The sequence below is a fragment of the Perissodus microlepis genome, chromosome 17 (assembly GCF_051167445.1).
Source record: "Perissodus microlepis isolate ML-2025 ecotype Zambia chromosome 17, ASM5116744v1, whole genome shotgun sequence".
Taxonomy (NCBI): domain Eukaryota; kingdom Metazoa; phylum Chordata; class Actinopteri; order Cichliformes; family Cichlidae; genus Perissodus; species Perissodus microlepis.
The window spans coordinates 35,172,416-35,191,996 of record NC_140477.1 but is presented as its reverse complement, the minus strand read 5'-3'; the positions used below and the strand labels follow the sequence as shown (position 1 = coordinate 35,191,996).

The 19,581-nt window shown below is 39.5% G+C and overlaps 1 protein-coding gene across 2 annotated transcripts; it reads left to right on the top strand.

Moving 5' to 3' along the window:
- Positions 1–7,162: 7,162 nt before the first annotated feature.
- LOC146369994 (serine/threonine-protein kinase pim-2-like) lies at positions 7,163–15,375 on the top strand. Of its 2 annotated transcripts, none has more exons than XM_084910928.1 (9): positions 7,163–7,272; positions 12,425–12,604; positions 12,849–13,037; positions 13,303–13,397; positions 13,483–13,530; positions 13,839–14,060; positions 14,142–14,322; positions 14,412–14,588; positions 14,678–15,375. In XM_084910928.1, the coding sequence occupies exons 2-9, from the start codon at positions 12,463–12,465 to the stop codon at positions 14,767–14,769; spliced, it is 1,146 nt and encodes a 381-aa protein (XP_084767054.1). In that variant the 5' UTR covers positions 7,163–7,272; positions 12,425–12,462; the 3' UTR covers positions 14,770–15,375. The 2 variants fall into 2 exon arrangements, with proteins under 2 accessions (XP_084767054.1, XP_084767055.1); XM_084910929.1 differs by lacking the exon at positions 7,163–7,272 and adding an exon at positions 12,257–12,323.
- The last annotated feature ends 4,206 nt before the right edge of the window (positions 15,376–19,581 follow it).

The window sequence follows — 19,581 nt, the reverse complement described above, 5'->3', positions numbered from 1 at the left end:
AGCAGAGATGTGTAGATGGAAAAGGAGGAGGATGAGGAGGAGGTGAAGGACTGCGGTCTCTCTAGTAAGCCAGCAAGAGCCCAAATTAAAAATTAAAAAGTCAAAGCAAGTCCAGGACACCTGCACCGACTCACACACTTCTGTCAAACTCCAAAACAAAGTTCTGCCGTCCCCAGGGTTGGCATGTGGAGCTCAGTGACCGTGGACTCAATACTTCTGTATAAATGGAGGAGAATATGACAAAACTTGGTGTTCACTTGATGAATTTATTGTTTTGTTTTCTATGTAAATGTGTGCCTGCTTTTCCATGCTTTCTTTCTGTGTCTGTACTATGATGATAAATGTGTGCTGGCAGTACAGAGGCACTGTACTGTATTGCATTAAATAAATATACCACTTTTGTAAAGTGTGATTACTTTCAAGTTACTTTCCTTTCAATGCGTTTTTTAAAATGGGCTTGTCTCAGTCCATTACTTCGACATTTAGCGTTGCTGTGAGGACATATGCTTTACAGATGGGGAAACTGCTCATTTACCACAAACATGACTCTATTTCTTTAATATTTTAAATCTTTTAACAAGCCTCCTCTCAGCCTAATGCCAAGATTGTCTTTTGCCTGCTGCATTTATGCTGCAATTATAGACCAATGCTGCTGATTTTCAACAATTTACTATTTTATTATATATGAGTCAAGTGAGTCAAAATCAAACATAATTTTAGAGTTTTCTCATATATGATGGCATAATTTGCTTGATATAAATCATATCATTATATGTATTGAGATGCACATTGGAAAAAATATTCCAAAATGAGATCACGACCAAGCATCAGATGACTGTGTCTGTAAAAATAATGTGTTTTTCTGTAGAGCTGGTTGTAGAACAGAGACAAGCTGGTATCACATAGTTCCTGCAGATTTTTCAGCTGCACATCCAGGATAAAATCCTTTCAAAAACAATATAATTCAACATTCAGTATTCATTTCCAAGGGATCAGCTTATAGATATATTACACAGATTACGGTGAGTATACATGTTTTCAATATACAAACATTAAAAATGTTTCAGTCCTTTACAAAAATGCAGACAAACTACTCACTCGTCAGAACTTCATCTTTTAGGTCATGCACTCAGCAGGTCATTGCCATCACTGCTCAAATCTAAAGCCCTGGTTGATCTCTCATCCTGCTCTCTTTCCCCCATTCTTTCTTTGACCACCACTTTTTTACTTTGGCTTCCTAAACATAATTTATATTGCCACTCCATCACTGCACTAATTTACAAGACACTTGCCAACAAACAAATTGTTGCACAGCTGAGGCTCAGACACTTTTTCCACAAGACGTAAAGTAAAAGTAATCTACTTCCTAGCGATCATAACTTTTCTCCAAATGCCCTTATTTTTAATCGATGGAGTGTCAACTGATTGAATGAATATTTGCAACTTAAATTCACTTTATAAGGAAAATGTGTACTGTATAAATAAAGTTAGGCTTTGGATCACAAGGTAGACCCAGTTAACCTGGAATCTGTCCAACTTTAACAACAGTAGTGTATGCATGCTTTATAACAGAGGGGCTAATTAAACTGTGATGTTAACTATTGTTAGGAGATGGTTGATAAATGCATGGAGTTTAGTTTTCAGGTAGGCTGTTGCATTTAAATGATTCACAGCTCTTAGTAAGTGGCCCAATGTGTGCCAAGAAAATATTCCCTCCATCACTCTGCCACCAGCCTCAACTGTTGATACATGGCAGGATGGATGAGGAGGAACTCCTGAGGAGAATGTAAGCCACACCTCTACCCTCTTTTTCCCTCTAACCTTTTAGATGTGTTTTAATGTCAACTTCACAATGAACAGACTCCCACACACTGTGAACCTTAATTACATTTCATTACTAAACATCCTTTGTGCAAAATAGGTATTTAAGTGAATAATTGCCTCATAATTGTCTAGTATCAAAACATATACAAAAAAGATTTGCTAAACAGATGCTGTGCTGTGAGTCTGTTTCCATTGCTGGGCCTGTTTATTCCTCTGCTATGCATCTGTTTTCTGTAATAGATGTAAAAGGCATCTCCAGCACCACATTTTGTCATTCAAACTGGGAAGACTGTACTTGTGAACTGGGGCTATATAAATTGAAATGAAATGAACTGAAAGCACACAATTTCGGCATGTTGGGTCTAAATTAATACATGGATTAATAACTTGATTTTATTGTCCAGCAGCTTACAATAAAATGGTAAAGGGCCTGTATTTGTATAGCGCTTTACTTAGTCCCTAAGGACCCCAAAGCGCTTTACACTACATTCAGTCATTCACACACTTCCCCAGGGCGGCTGTGGCTATAATAACGCACTGACAGAGGCAAGGCTGCCGGACACTGGCGCTACCAGGCCCTCTGACCACCACCAGTAGGCAACGGGTGAAGTGTCTTGCCCAAGGACACAACGACTGAGACTGTCGGAGCCAGGGCTCAAACCGGCAACCTTCTGATTACAAGACGAACTGCCAACTCTTGAGCCACGATCACCCCAGTGGACTTATACTATAATAAAATGGAGTTATGGATTAAACTGTTTCAATAGGAATAACAAAGAGCTCAGATTTTAAGGGAATTCTTACTGGTTCAGAGGTTTTTGTGTCAGTCTCACAGTGTAATCAGCTGTAAATGACTGGTTGGTGACATTTTTATATTAACATAAACAATGATGTTGGTGTTTCAAACCTGTCAGTGTTAATCCTCCTCACACAGAAACTGGAACACCTGTCAAAGTTATATTTCAGAGTTGCTCCAGGCTGCACCATTGCTTTCTTCCTCAGCTGCCAGCTTCCTTTTGACAATTTAGTTTCACATCTTTACTCAGCTATTATTACTCTTTCTTCCTTCTGAGATTAAGTTGACAAGCAGACATATTACAAGACTTCATAAAATATGATACAAAAGCATGATTACAAATACAATAAATGCTTCTGGATGGCAAATGCTCTGTTCAGTACACACGTTTTACTTTGAACACATAGGTATGCAGCATGCACACAACATGCATTCATCCTTTTTGGTTGAGTCCATGGTGATGGCCTGTGTCTTTCCGAGTTCTCTTCAAACACTTTGGCTTCCCTCTACAATGTTAGGCCTCTTATTAACGTTTGTCATGTCATGCACACATTGCTCAAGAGCTGTTGCCATATTGGATGTGATAACCTGTAGAGATCACATCCAATAACTCATGTGTTGTTTACATACAAATGATCACTGCTTTTTTTTCACTGCTGTGCTGCTGGTTGCAGGGATAGAGAATCTTTTTTGTTGCCTTTCAGGTGATTTGGATAGAAGAGGAGCATCACATAAATGGTAGTATCAGTTCTAAATTATTTTAAATCCAAGTATCTGTTTCAAACAATATTTGACTGTGAGGCTTGGTTACCGGTTGTTGCTGGTTCTCACTGGTTCTCACTAGTTGTTACCGCTTGCTGCTGGTGCAGCAGCACTGACAGCTAACATGGCGGTTAAATCGACACATTTTGCTGCACCCATTTTTAGTTTTAATTGTTTTATGTCAGCTTTTCAGCTCCACCTTCTCCACTTCTTCCACACTAAACTTTTTCTACAAGCTGCGTGAGCGCACACCAAAGGTAGGGGAGGTGCTCAGGTTCACTGTCATCGATCATAATCGATCGATGGTGAAAAGTCCCCGCTCAATGCTCAGCTCAAATGCACAAATATATACAATTATGAGATATTCATGAAGTATTTTTATTTTATTTTGCCATTTATATATGTTGGCACTAACAGTGCTCAAGACAATATTTAAGTCTCAAGACTGGTTCATTTGTCTAGAAGGAGACTATCAATGGTAAAACTTTCCCAAAATGTCTTTTAGATAGACAGATTTATTTCTCCCTGTGGGGAAATTGGCTTACAGATAAAAGAAATTCAAATTAACATAAATATACCAACAAAAAACAAACAAACAAGTAACATTGCGCTAAGGCATACATTAGAGGTTGCATAATATCATTTGCAAGTGCCAGGAAAAAAAGGTAGGCCAGGCGGTGTGAATTGGAGGCCAAAATAAGGCACCTAGAGCAACAACACAAAAAAGCACAAACAGCCAATTTGCTTTCCGATCATAGTGAGATTAATAGTTTAATTAACGAAAAAAATTGAGGGCAATTTAAGATGACTAATTCTGGCTAATTCTGGGCTGTGGAGAGAATTTAAATGGAAGGTGGTCATAAGATATTTTAGAACCCCCGAGATAATTGCTAAATCGAACCCAACAACTCCTGACACTTGTTGGCGAAATTGTGGTACTCACTTAGGAACCCATTCACACATATTATGGTCATGTCCAAAAATTTGCTCATTTTGGAATGACATATTTAAAGCTCTCAATACAGTTTTCCAACAACCATTAACAAAGGACAATCAGTTAGCCATTGTAGGAGTACTTCCAAAAGGTTTTACAGGAAACAATAAAAAGTATCTCTTAAGAATCTTGCTTACAGCAGCACTAAAGTGTATCACCATTAAATGGTTAAATCATGACCCACCTTCAGCTCCAACACATAAGTCACTTTTCAAATTTAGTAGCCATGCAAATATGTGCAAATATGTATAAAACTCAGTCTCTAGACTGGGTGAACGAGACAAAGAAAGTTCCAGAGCTCAATATAAAGCAAATTATCAGTCACATTAGCAACAGCAACGTTAACCAGGGGGGTTTGTATGTAAATTTAATAATTAAAAGCACCACTATCTGGCAGAAAACATGACAATTTACCGATTGATTAGTAACATCAAAATCAATTGGAAGAATAAGCAAAGTTTTCAGTCAGATTATTAACAAATAAATGAGAATAAATCAAAACACATCTTTTGTAGGCTTGCTTTATGAAAAATGTCACTGATGAAAATGTAGTGTATGATGCCATGATACATTCTATTGTAGCTTATCATACTAATATGACACTCCATTCAGTGCCTAGATGAATAGTCAGTTGTAGAAATACGCACAATTGTGTTTAATTGTACAACATAATATATTACACAAATATCTGTATACGTCATAAGCATGTCAGGACTCACAGTGTGTAATGTTTATGCAAAGATCAAGACTTCACTGGTCTACAGACGATAAAAGGAACATACATTACAGGATGTCTAGCTTTAAAAAGCTTTATTTCAAAGCCAACATGTTTAAGCTACTTCTATCATAAGAAAAAACACAGGCTACCTATTAAAACATCTTACTAAAAGCTAACCAGGGACAGTTGAGTTTTAAAAAAACATTCATAGAAGAAATGCACCTTCAAGATCTACCTTTTCCTCCAAGGACTGCTGAATGTATTTTTATGACAAAAAAATTGGCTCATAATCATTTTTCTCCTCCCGCTCATGAAATGAAATCAGCTGGATGAAGCTCAAGTGCGTGGATCAGTTCTAGATTCTTGTGGTAGTGTTAGAGGGAGAATGATTTGCAGGAGACAGGTGAGTTGAGAACAATACTGTATTGTCACACAGGCAATAACACTGCAACATAGACACAACTATAGCCGGCAAAACAATTTATAACCGAAACAATCTCACACATATAATCTGCGCTAAGTGTCTCTGAGTCACCACACGGGTATGGTGTCAGTGATCCAAAGTCTCAAGTCAAGAGTCAGAAGAGTAAGTCAAGTCAAGCTCGCTTCTTCTTGGAGAAGAACACGAAAAAAAAAAATGAAAAGAAGATCTACTGGGTGCACCCTTAGTTCTTTTCCTACTGTCTGCACTGTTATGTGGTCTGGGGGGTCCCACCAAACCGTGAATCTTCAAAGGAGCGAAGGACGATCCTTGTAGCAGATGAATTCTAGGGTCTGGGACGGCTCGCCATCTCCTCACAGAGGAGAGTTCCAACATCAAAAGTCCATGAATAACCACCAATGGGGTGAAGGGAAAAAACCCAGCCTGCATGACAATAGAAACCCTTATTGCATACAGCTTTAGAATTTAGCTCACACACACACACACACACGCACACACACACACAATAGTGTATTCAAGTATGTTTAACATATGAACATGGCATTATTTCAATCCTTGTGCAAAATGCAAACACACTATTGAACTAATAAAACAGTGCAAGTCTGCATTGAAAAACACATAACAGAGGAATGTTGTTGTTGGAATTTTCTTTTCCAAAATGAAAATGAAAGAATTCATTAAGTTTTAACCATTGCTTATGAAGTCTGATCATCTTTGACCAGATAATTGACCAGTGTAGCAGTGCATTGACCGGAAGTGACACACCGAGCTGACAGCAACAGGTTCTCTGAGCAGCAACGTTGGCAAACTTAACATATCTCCTGAAAACGGCAACTCTCCGTGGATACTAAACTTTGAAAGCGTGTGTGGGAAACCGTCCAGAAGTGGTGGCTCGTCATTTGCGACCTCTGGAAAACTCAGAAGTTGATGTTTTTGAACCGTAGCGGTGAGAGAGAGGAAGGACGCTAGCATCAACTAGCTAGCCGGTCGTCACGGCAACGCTACAAGAGCGTCTCTCAGCATGGGCCCGAAAAAAGTTCTGTCAGCCGAGGAAGGTGACGATATTAAGAAGTCGCTGGAGTTTATGACAGAGGAGATTTCTACTGTCAAACTGCAGCAGAAAGCCATCCTGGACCTGGTCGAGGAAGTTAAGGCTCTCCGCATCCAGAACGCCGGGAAGGATCGGCGGCTGGCGTACCTGGAGAACAGAGTGGCGGATTTGGAGCAGTACACCCGGGTGAACGATGTTATCATCACGGGGCTTCGCATCAAACCCCGGTCATACGGCCGGGCGGTCGCCGCTGACAATGTAGGAGGGCCAGGAGAGGAAGATGTCAACTCCACGGAGCATCAAGTGGTTACCTTTCTACGGTCCAAAGGTGTGGAAGTGGATTATAACAACATTGAGGCTTGCCACCCTCTACCCCGAAAAAATGACAGTGACAAACCAGCCATCATTGTGAGATTTGCAAACAGAAAACACAAAACAGCACTGTTAAAACAAGGAAAGAAACTGAAAGGATCCGATGTCTTCATGAATGAACATCTGATAAAAAGAAATGCAGACATTGCCAGGAAAGCACGTTACTTGAAGAAACAGGGAAAAATTCAAAATACATGGACCACCAACTGCAAAGTATTCATTAAACTCAATGGAACACCGGAACAAGCCAAAGTGTTGGTCATCAGAAATATGGAGGAGCTGGACAAATACTGAGGTTCAACTTACTCTGGAGGTATGAATACACATGTGACGTGACACACAACACATGGCACAGTCCAAAAGAACTTCATCTGCATCCAGCAACAATATCAATATAACTCATTGGAATTCTCTTTATGATAATCTGGAACTGAGAACATTTCGATACACAGACCATAATGTTCTAGACTTAGAAGAGGATATAGACCCGGAAAATAATTTCTTCTACAACATCAGCAATAACTGCTGCTACTTCACTGATGAACAGTTTAAGCACACCATCAGCACGGAAAATAAATTATCAATAATCCATTTTAATAGCAGAAGTCTGTATGCCAACTTCAACAATATAAAGGAATATCTAAATGAGTTGACAAATCCATTTGGAATTATTGCCATTTCTGAAACATGGATCAATGCGGAGAAAGGAATGGACTTTGGACTGGAGGGATATGAAGTGAATTTTGTAAATAGAAGGAACAAGAGTGGAGGGGGAGTAGCTGTGTATGTGGATAAAAACCTAAATTACAAGGTGGTAGAAAGTATGACAACTGTAATTGATAATTTATTAGAATGTATAGCAATTGAAATTTATAAGGAAAAAGAGAAAAATGTAATAATTAGCTGTATATATAGAACACCTGGCTCTAGTATTCAAGTATTTAATGACTTCATAGAGGAAATATTCTCTAAAACAAATCAAAAAGTTATGTTTATATGTGGTGATTTTAATATTGACCTGTTGAATCCGAAAAAGCATAAAATGACCGACGAATTCCTAAACACTATGTACAGTTTGAGTTTACATCCTAAAATAACCAGGCCTAGCAGAATTACACCACATTGTGCCACCTTACTTGACAATATTTTCACTAACAATATGGAAAACAACATTGTGAGCGGAATATTAATTAATGACATCAGTGATCACCTACCAGTTTTTGCAGTTTATGACAATAATTATAAGAAAAATCAGCATGAAGAACAACTGAGATACAGACGTGTAAGGACAGAAGAAACTATGAATGCACTTAAGAACGATCTATTAAATCAGGACTGGGACAATGTGTACAAAGAAGCTGATATTGATATTGCATATGGCATATTTTTAAGAATATTCATGGAGTTGTATGATAAAAACTGTCCAACAATAAAATACAACAGAAAGCACAAATATTCAGATAGACCATGGATCACCAAGGGTTTACAAAACGCATGTAAAAAGCAAAATACACTCTATAGGGAATTCCTAAAACAAAGAACAAAAGATGCTGAAAATAAATCTAAAAAATGCAAAAATAAGTTGACCAATATTATACGTGTATGTAGAAAGGAGTATTATAGTAAAATATTGAACAACAATAAACATAATATGAAGGGAATATGGGATGTTTTAAACGGTATCATTAAAAATAATTCTGGACAACAAAGTTATCCTCAATACTTTATCGACAATGGCAATATTATGGAAAACACTGCTGATAAGGTCAACAGCTTTAATCATTATTTTGTAAATATTGGACCAAAACTGGCAGAACAAATTCCTGAGTCACTGCCATCAGTAGACTGTAGTGAAAACCTGATTGATAGGAACCCTAACTCAATGTTCCTCACATCAGTGGAGGAAAAAGAAATAATTGACATTGTACACATGTGTAAATATAAAACATCTACTGATTGTAATGATATTGACATGAAAATCGTCAAGAAGGTCATTGAAGGAATTGTAGGACCTCTAACATATATTTGCAACTTATGATTTCAGACGGGAAAAGTGCCAAACAAAATGAAAATAGCTAAAGTTGTGCCGCTGTATAAAACTGGGGATAGACGCCACTTCACAAATTACAGGCCTGTTTCTTTACTACCACAATTCTCCAAAATCCTAGAAAACCTGTTTAATAAACGATTAGACAAATTCTTAGATAAATATAAATTACTCTCTGACAGTCAATATGGATTCAGATCAAAAAGATCAACATCTCTGGCATTAATCGAATCAATTGAGGAGATTACGAATGCTATAGATCAGAAACAGTATGCAGCTGGAGTATTTCTGGATCTCAAGAAAGCATTCGACACAATCAATCATGACATATTAATTAATAAACTGGAACGGTACGGGATCAGGGGGGTTGTACTGCAATGGGTGAAAAATTATTTAAGTGACAGGAAACAATTTGTGAAGCTGGGTGTCCATTCCTCATCATGCTTGGACATTGCTTGTGGTGTTCCACAAGGCTCTGTACTGTGTCCAAAATTATTTATTATTTATATAAATGATATTTGTAAGGCATCTGATATATTAAAATTAGTATTATTTGCAGATGACACAAATATTTTTTGTTCTGGGGGGAATCTAAAGGAGCTGCTGGATACAATTACTTCAGAAATGTGCAAAATTAAAAAATGGTTTAACAGGAACAAACTATCGCTAAATCTAAGTAAAACTAAAATAATCTTATTTGGGAATTCCCTTAGAAATGCACAAGTGCAGATTCATTTAGATGGTGTGGAAATTGAAAGAGTACTTGAACATAAGTTTCTTGGTGTGATTATAGATGATAAATTAAACTGGAAGTCTCATATAAATCATATACATAACAAAATTTCAAGAAGTGTCTCAATCTTGAGTAAAGTAAAACACATTCTGGACCACAAATCACTCCATATTCTCTATTGTTCCCTGATTGCACCGTATTTGAATTACTGTGCAGAGGTGTGGGGCAATACTTACAAATGTTCGCTATCATCAATCTTTCTATTACAAAAAAGGGCCATAAGGATAATCCATAAAACTGGTTACAGAGATCATACAAATCCACTATTCTTAAAATCAAAAATTCTAAAAATCACAGGTGTGGTTCATTTTCTCACTGCACAAATTATATATAAAGCAATAAATAACCTGCTTCCTGACAATATTCTAAAAATGTTTTCTAAAAGGGAACGGGGATACAATTTGAGGGGGGAATTAAATTTAAAACATCCTCGTATCCGTACAACATTAAAAAGTTTTTGCATCTCTGTGTGTGGAGTGAAGCTGTGGAACAGACTAAGTAAAGATATGAAGCAATGTCCGAGCATGGCGCAGTTTAAAAAGCGGTTTAAGGATATGGTTTTTACAGGGTACAGGGAAAAGGTAGAGATTTGATAGGGTGTTCTTGTCTAATATTTTCATGTGTGTGCGGGTGCACGGGTATGTTGGTATGGGTATATATATATATTTGTAGGTTGTGTATCCTTGAGGTGTTAATGGGGTTATTGAAAATGTGTATATGTGCGTATGTGTATATATGTATGTATGGATAGATAGAAACATGTATGTATATATATTTTTAAAAAAAAATACACATGACATATAATGTAATTGCAAGGAGGTATTTCTGTAGTCTATTGATACTAGATAGTGGAAAAGGGGTGGGATTAAATAAGCTTATGCTTCTTCCTGCTCCTTTTTGAACATGAACGTTATTTGGAGTTGTGGTTGCTCGTTTTCCTTTTGTTTTGCTTTGTTCATTTGTCTCTTTTAATTCTATTTTGTTGTACTTTTTCAACATGTTCAAAATAAAGATTCAATCAATCAATCAATAATGATCAAGTTTTTCTGAAACAACTTGAACTCACCTTACAATAAGTGTTAATCAGCAATTATCATTAGAATAATGTTTTTGATGTATAAAACTATATTTTTATCTCTTTTTAGTCAACCTCTGAAACAATGGTAACAATTTGCATAACACTCTTTATTCAGCTACTGGACTCTAATCACATATTACACACTGCTGCTGCAGCAGTTACCTGCATAAAGAGGAATAAAAGTCGAATGAAGAGCATTGGCTGAAGCAGGTCTATCACACGGTTAACTTGAACATAAAACAAACAATATTAATAAAAACAACTGAATACTAAAAAATGCTGTTTTAAAAACGTCATTGGTGCCTGCCCGACACCCACACACCAATATATATATATATATATATATATATATATATATATATATATATATATATATATATATATATATATATATATGTATTTTTAACAAGAACTTTATTGAACAATCAGTGAGTATACAACATACAAACAGATGAGGTATACAAGTGGAACATAAATATGAACAACCAGCGGTTAAAGAAAAAAAGAAAAAACCCCACACCGATAGAGTTGGGAAGCAGGTACCATGCTTGTTACATCAGCTAACAATACTAACTTCCACAACACTCACCAAGACAGTCGGAGGTTAGGTAAAACAGAGCAAATAAATTATTGAGAAATTATAAGAAAATACATTAGGCAGGAAAGGAAAAAGAATAACTGTGGAAGTTCAAATTCACTGGGCTTTCTATAGCCTTTGAACCTTGAAAAATATAACCTCATCACAGTAACGCATAATTTTATTATGCATTACATCCAATACTGCTTATACATTTAGTGAGTAGCTAGTCACAATAATGCTCACAGATACGATTTATAGATCAGTCAACACATTCCAGCACCTTTAGGCAACTGTTTTTGTGATTTGGTGCTGTAAATAAAACTGAAATCAAGTGAATTTTGACTTAACCTGTGCTGTTAGCTTTTAGCCTGCAAAGCTATCCATTAGCCTTCACTACTGCCTTACAAGTAAATGCTGCCCAAAGAGAGTCCTTCTTGTTGGTATAATAGCTACAATATTATCTATAATATCCATTGCTTGTTCCTAACTAGTTTCATGGCCTTTGTTGTAGAAGCACAGTTCCCACCTTGAAGCAGCCCTCTATAAACATGCATTTATGCAGCTGCGCTACAGTTTTTGCAATATTGTACCCCTAAATAAATCTTTACAGAACTTTGCCTTCACCAGAAACTACTGCCTAGCCCAGGCTGATGTTCTATGGAAACCAAGAATTCCAAAATCTTGTGCTGTCATCACCTCATTGTTATAAGACACTAAAGATCATAGTTCTAACACACAGCTCATTGCATCTTTGAAGAGTGAAGAGTGAAATCCTGAAACTAAATTAACCTAAATTGATCACACAATGTCAAAGTCTTGGCCAACTTATAATGCACCACGTCCTGTGGATCTGAATAACCCTCTAGGTAAGTCAAATGGGATTCATATGGTAATTATCCATGCTTCTGGGTTTTTATTTGAGGCAACTGAATTTGACTTAAACAAAATCATCTTTTGTTGATTTCAGGACACCAAACAGAGCCTTGCATCTCCACACTGGTGAAGATGACTCCAGATGGAAGAATAGAGGGAAGAAAGAGAAGGGACTTAACTGAAAGACTGGACAAATCCCCCAAAAAAAGCAAAAGCAGTGGAGGTCCAAAACTGGGTCCCAGCCACTTTGTTTCTGGGGAATCCAGTTTGAAATGTTAGTGATAAGACCTGTTTTAGCTGTGACATTATCTTGGCTATGTAGTTTATTTTGTGACTTTAACTGTGTACTTAACGGTCTTTAACTTTGTAGTTGGTTCATTTAGCCTTCTTTGTGTTGATTTTCAGTGTGCAGTTATTGCTTTAATGCACGATTGCCAGACCTTAGAAAGTCAGTAGAAAGCAGTTGACACAGAGTTGGACTGAAAATGCTTAAAGTCAAACTACTTTTTCCATTTTAGTTGGCCTTCTCATAGTCCCTTCAAGCGACTCTAGTATATTTAAGAGGAGCAACAAACGGAAGAGCACTAGTGACGAATCTGAGGGACCATCCAGCAAAAAAAGCAGGACAACGAGCCCAGAGGAGAGTCCCACCCAGGAACCCTCTGAAACATGTGACTCACCGAGGATATCCGGCACTGACAGAAAAGGTAAGATAATGGCAATATTTCTGAGCTGGATCACAAGATCCTTTAGAATTTGTCCTGGGGTTTAAGATTGGGTTTGATTCCTGTGGGACCAATTGACAATAAGAGACACTCTGGGCAGTAATGACGTTACCTACCTACTAATCTCCTAAAATGTAGCTGCTATTTACCAATTAATAGAAATGTTATAACAAAGCTCTATAGGACTGTGCCAGCTGTTTTCTGTGTAACAAGTCATAACCTGTATGTTTTTCCTGTGTGTCTGCAGAAGACTTCCTGGAAAAATATCAACAGCTGGAGGTGCTGGGTCATGGAGGCTTTGCCACCGTGTTTTCTGGAATACGCATAAAAGACAGTTTTCCAGTATGGCTTCTTACATTTGCATTTCACAGATCTTCTGTTTATTCCTGTTTGTACTTCTCTAACCCAGAAAATGTCTTTAATGCAGGTGGCAATCAAACATGTTCAACAGCGCAGACTTGTGCGCACAACAATGGTAAGCGTCTTTTCTTATTCCAGCAGGTATTTATATTATTTCAGGCCTTCTCAGGCATCAAGCATAAGGCACGTATTTCCTCCGTGCATGAACCAGACTGGTCTCACAGTTGTGTGTGAAATCGTCAGGAAATATGGTCGAATTCTATGAACAGTGGGTCACCTTATTGTTTAAACTGACATGTTTCAGTGGAAAGAATGCTTTTTAAAAATCAGGTCATTTTGTGACTATTTCAAAACTGTCTGTACGCTGATAGCTACTTTTGTTGAAATTCTGAATATTGACCTGAAGTAACTTTCCTTCTGAAGGATTGGAATGGGAAAAGTACTGATGTTCCCCTGGAGGTGGCGCTACTGATACAAGTTGGGGCTGGACCACACGATACGGAAAGCAGTATAACCCCACTTCTACTTGACTGGTTTGATCTGGAAGATGAGCTTATTATGGTTTTTGAGAAACCAGAAAATTGCATGGACTTAAACAATTACCTCAAAACTACAGATAAACCTCTGTCAGAGACACATGTTAAGGTAAGTGACGAGCATTTGGAGCTTACAGCAGTTTTTCATAGAGAATGTCCTGTGCTCCAAATATGGCTTCCTTTCTTTTAGGTCATAATGAAACAATTAGTTGACGCAGCCATTGCGATGGATTACAAGGGGGTTTTCCACCGAGATATTAAACCACACAACATTCTAATTGAAACCTCTTCCGAGGAACCCCGAGTGCGATACATCGATTTTGGCTGTGGAGTCACGTTTACTCCGGGACAAAGGTTCAGGAGGAACGCAGGTATGTTTTCAGCCACAGCGTTGTGCTGTCATGAACTGTCTCCACATCATGTTCCCGCCCCATTAATTCTTCTTATCTTTGTGTTTTAGGAACCAGGATCTACAATAGTCCAGAGTGGTTCATGTATGGCTTCTGCTCTGCAGAATATACTACAGCCTGGCAGCTGGGTGTTGTGATGTACCAGCTGTTACACAACAAGTTACCATTTGACTGCGACTACAAGATCATCAACCAAAACCCACCGATTTTAGCTGACATTTCAAACAGTAAGATTTCTGCCAAAAGGGCTGTTGATATAAGAAACGTGAAATAACTTTGTGGATAACTTTAACAAGAGTATTTCATTTCTGTAAAGAATGCAGGGATTTTTTGACGGGGTGTCTGAGGAAGCACTATAAGGACCGCTTCACCCTGGAGGATCTTCGGAATCACATGTGGCTCAAATGATTTCTGCGCACCAAGGTTATGGAGCAAAAGCTCCAACACATAAGTCACTTTTCAAATTTAGTAGCAATGTTGCAGTTGCTGTCACGTGGCTCTTTTTTGGTGTTTTCTTTTCCAATCCAGCAGCAAGCAGTCTGAGACCTCCATCTGACCTTCATCTAAATATAGGCTTTTGTAGGCTTGCTTTATGAAAAATGTCATTGATGAAAATGTAGTGTATATCTGTTATTAACCTCTGTCTCTCTTCCACAGCATGTCTTTTATCCTGTCTTCCTTCTCTCACCCCAACCGGTCGCAGCAGATGGCCGGTTCTGCCGGAGGTTTCTTCCTGTTAAAAGGGAGTTTTTCCTTCCCTCTGTCGCCAAAGTGCTTGCTCAAAGGGGGTCATATGATTGTTGGGTTGAGACGCCAAATCACAACAAAAGTCGCCTTGAGGCGACTTTTGTTGTGATTTGGCGCTATATAAATAAAATTGAATTGAATTGAATTGAATTGAATTGAATTGAGGCCATGATGCATTTTATTGTAGCTCATCATCATTCGACCCTGCCCTGAAAATAGCTGAAGAAATGTTGGCATACCGAAAGGTTTGCTTTGGGGGTATACTATTTGGTGCCATTTTAAGTTAACAACTATTAAAAAAAAAAAAAAAGAGTCATATTTTGTGTGATTTTTTCATTACTGTTGTTGTCCCAAGAAGCAAGATGGCGCCTGTGTTTGGCTGTGCCGCTGCCTCCGTCCGTGTGTTTGTTTACTTTATATGTTATGCAAGTGTTCTTGCTACAGTTTTGTCCGATGCCATCTCCCTTCGGATTTATGATCGCCATGCGTTACTGGCGATCAAATCTGCTATGGATAACTTTCAGAGTCAACAATACGACGTTGTTTTCCCACCGCCGCTTGAGCGCGACGCAGCACCCGGTTCACCTCCACTCTTGCCGGTCAGCTCAATTTTGCTTCAGAGGAAGGAAGTGGGGGAAGAGAGCCGGCTTTCTTGTCCTGCTCCGTCGTCTTCGGAAAGAGGCAGATCTTTGGGGGCTTTATTCCTGGGCTGCTAGCGGTAAGATCCGCCTGAGACTTGTCGGAGCTGGATTAATCCCCACAACCCACTGTGTTTACCACCCAAGCTTCCACCTAAAAGTATGGAAAGCAATGCCTCATCGCGGCAGGAACCCTGTTTTGCTGCGCAGCTTACTGCATAGTACGAACTCTGTTCCTGGAAACTCTACCCCTGTCCCGGTGGGTCGCAGCGTTAAATGTATGTTAATTAATGCGCGCTCAATTGCCAACAAGTCTTATATCTTAAATGACTTGTTCTGTACGGAGAAGCTTGATTTTATGTTTATCTCTGAGACGTGGCAGCGTGAGAATGAAGTCTCACATCTTTTAGAGCTGTGTCCCGCAGACTGTTCATTTCTCTGTGCGCCTCGGATATCTGGACGAGGGGGTGGAACAGCGGTAATTTTCAAAAAGACATTCTTATGCCAGATGATCTCCTCAAGCTGTTACAACTCTTTTGAGATGATTATGATAAAAATTGGACGAGAACAGCCCATATACGGCATTTTAATTTATCGTCCACCTGGGTCTGCTGTAGCTTTTCTGTCAGACCTACAAGAATTTTTAACTTCCACGATTAAACTGGGCAAGGTCATCATTGTTGGTGACTTCAACATTCATGCAGAAGACTCATCAAATAGTACCACTAAGGAGTTCCTGAGCATTATGGACTCTTTTAATTTTGTTCAACATGTATCAGGTCCTACTCACACAGCTGGGCATACTCTGGACTTGGTCTTCACCTGTGGTGTTTCCCTTGACCACATGAACTTAAATGATGTTTCTTTTAGCGATCATAAGTCAGTCTTTTTTAATGTATTGTTCGATTCAGAGTCTCTTCCCCAAAGTTTTATTAGGCGCAGGCGCTTTATTGATGACTCTGTCATTTTAAAGTTTTCTTCTCTTTTTAATTTTAAACCTTCTGACGAGGTTGACATCCTTATTAATTATTTTAATGAACACTGTCTTGCCATTCTTAATCAGGTTGCTCCTTTCAAAACTAGTCATTGCACTGTTAGTTCCTGCACACCATGGTTAAATAATCAAACCCGTGGTCTTCGACGCTCCTGTCGAAAAGCAGAGCGTCTCTGGAAGTCCACTGGGCTGGTTGTCCATCGGGAACACTTCAAAGAACTTCTTCACTTATATAATGAGTCAGTTAAAGAGGCCAGATCCTCTTACTTCAATAATCTCATAAATCGTCATAAAAATAACCCAAGAATTCTATTTGATACTATCAATAGTATTGTTTCTCCTCCAACTCAGCATGCTGTGTTACTTTCTGACGAAGACTGCAGCACTTTCCTCAATTACTTTGTAAATAAGGTGATGGACTTGAGATCCAAAATCTCCTCAAGTGCCTCCCCTTATGAAGATGCCCCTTGTTGTCCCGGGTCATTTACTTCTTTTTCTCCAATCACACTCAATGACTTAATTGCAGTAATAGGTAAAATGAAATCCTCATCATGCTCCTTAGATATATTACCTCCCTCTGTCCTGTCTGGGACTCTCACCAGCATTGGTCCCACATTACTATCCATCATCAACAATTCACTGAGGCAAGGCTGTGTTCCGTCCTATTTTAAACATGCTGAGGTAACCCCTCTGTTAAAAAAATAGAATCTAGATCCTACCTCCCCTAGTAGTTATCGTCCTATTTCAAGATTGCCATATATAAGATACGATAAGATAAGATAAGATAAGATAAGATAAGATAAGACTTTATTGATCCCACAACTGGGAAATTTTTGCGTCACCTCAGCTCAGGTACAGATATATGAAGGAAATACAAAAATACAATTAAGTACAATCAATGAAAAAAAAGTAAGATAATACACTAGCATACACAGTATGTGATTATGGATATAGTTGGAAATATGGAAGACATAAACTATATACCTTGGAAGGTCATGGAAGGTCCATTATGCATGAAGTGGTGACCGTGGATGTTCACAGTGTCCAGTGACTTATGACATCGTGATTGAGGAGTTATAGTCTAACTGCTGTTGGGATGAATGATCTGCGAAAGCGCTCCTTCCTGCAGCGAGGGTGTTTCAGTCTCTGACTAAAGGAGCTGCTCAGCCCACTCACATACTCATGCAGTGGGTGATGTGGGTTGTTCATGATGGATGTCAGCTTTACTAACATCCTCCCCTCACCAACCACCTCCACAGACTCCAGGGGACATCCCAACACGGAGCTAGACCTCCGCACCAGTTTGTCAATCCTGCTCCTGTCCCTGTCCGTGCATCCACTCCCCCAGCAGGCCACTGCATAGAAAAGGGCAGATGCTACCACAGTGTCATAGAATGTCCTTAACAGAGTCCTGCAGACTCCGAAGGACCTCAGTCTGCTCAGCAGGTGGAGTCGACTCTGGCCCTTCTTATACAGGACGTCTGTATTTGTAGTCCAGTCCAGTTTATTGTTGAGGTGAACACCCAGGTACTTATAAGAGTCCACTATCTCAATGTCTTTCCCTTGGATGTTCACCGGTGTTGCAGGGGGTGACTTCCTCCTGAGGTCTATGATCATCTCCTTTGTCTTGCCGGCGTTGATTTGGAGTACGTTGGTCTCACACCAGCCAACAAAGTCACTGATGACCCCCCTGTATTCCTGATCATTCCCGTCTGATACGCATCCAATGATGGCTGTATCATCTGAGAACTTCTGTATATGGCAATCGTCCGAATTATAACAGAAGTCTGAAGTGTAAAGGCTGAACAGGAAAGGTGAGAGAACCGTGCCCTGTGGTGCCCCCGTGCTGCAGATTACCACCTCAGACACACAGTCATGGAGCCTCACATACTGTGGTCTGTTGGTAAGGTAGTCGATGGTCCATGCAGTCAGCTGTTTGCCTACTCCGGCTCCCTCCAGCTTCCCTCTCAGTAGTGCGGGTTGGATGGTGTTTAAAGCACTGGAGAAGTCAAAAAACATGATCCTCACAGTGCTCCCCGCCTGCTCTAAGTGAGAGAGGGATCAGTGTACCAGGTAGATGACAGCGTCATCCACCCCAATTCCAGAACGGTAGGCGAACTGCAGGGGGTCCAACACTGAGCCCACCAGTGGCTGAAGGTGGTGCAGGATGAGCCTTTCCATGGTCTTCATCAGATGAGAAGTCATTCATTCATTTATTTGTTTGAAATGAACAAATAAATGAATGAATGAATGAAGGCAACAGGCCTGAAGTGGTTGGGCTCCCGGGGTGTGCGATTTTTGGCACCGGAACCACACAGGAAGTCTTCCACAGTTCAGGAACCCTCTCCAGGCTGAGGCTCAGGTTGAAGATGTACAGGGCCACCTGACAGAGCTGGTCTGCACAGTCCCTGAGCAGTCTGGAACAGATTCCATCCGGACCTGCTGCCTTCCTTGCCTTCGTCCTCTTGAGCTGATTTCTCACCTGATCAGCTGTGAAGTAGATGTGAGGCTGGGCTGGAGTGGGGGGTGGGGCTCGCTTTGTTGTGGATAGATGTGTGGATAGGGGTGAAGCAGGGTTGTGGTGAGAGGAGAGCTCAGGTGACAATGGCATTGCACCCGGAAGGGGGGGCGGCAAATGGAGGGGGGTTAATGGAACCTGGGGGGTGAGAGAGGTGATAAGTGGGCCATTGTCAAATCTGTTAAAAAACAGATTCAAGTCGTTAGCCCACCGCCGGCCAGCAGACACTGTGGCTCCTCCATAAGTAAATTACTAGAAAAGGTTGTAGAAAATCAGTTCAGGTCCTTACTATGCCGATTGCAGATTTTTGACCCTTTTCAGTC

Excerpts from the sequence above, each read along its gene's own strand:
- LOC146369994 (XM_084910929.1), top strand. The coding sequence starts at position 12,263 with ATGTCAAAGTCTTGGCCAACTTATAATGCACCACGTCCTGTGGATCTG. Across the intron at positions 13,038-13,302 it reads ATCCGGCACTGACAGAAAAG|AAGACTTCCTGGAAAAATAT; the intron begins GTAAGATAATGG and ends GTGTGTCTGCAG. Across the intron at positions 13,531-13,838 it reads GACTTGTGCGCACAACAATG|GATTGGAATGGGAAAAGTAC; the intron begins GTAAGCGTCTTT and ends TTCCTTCTGAAG.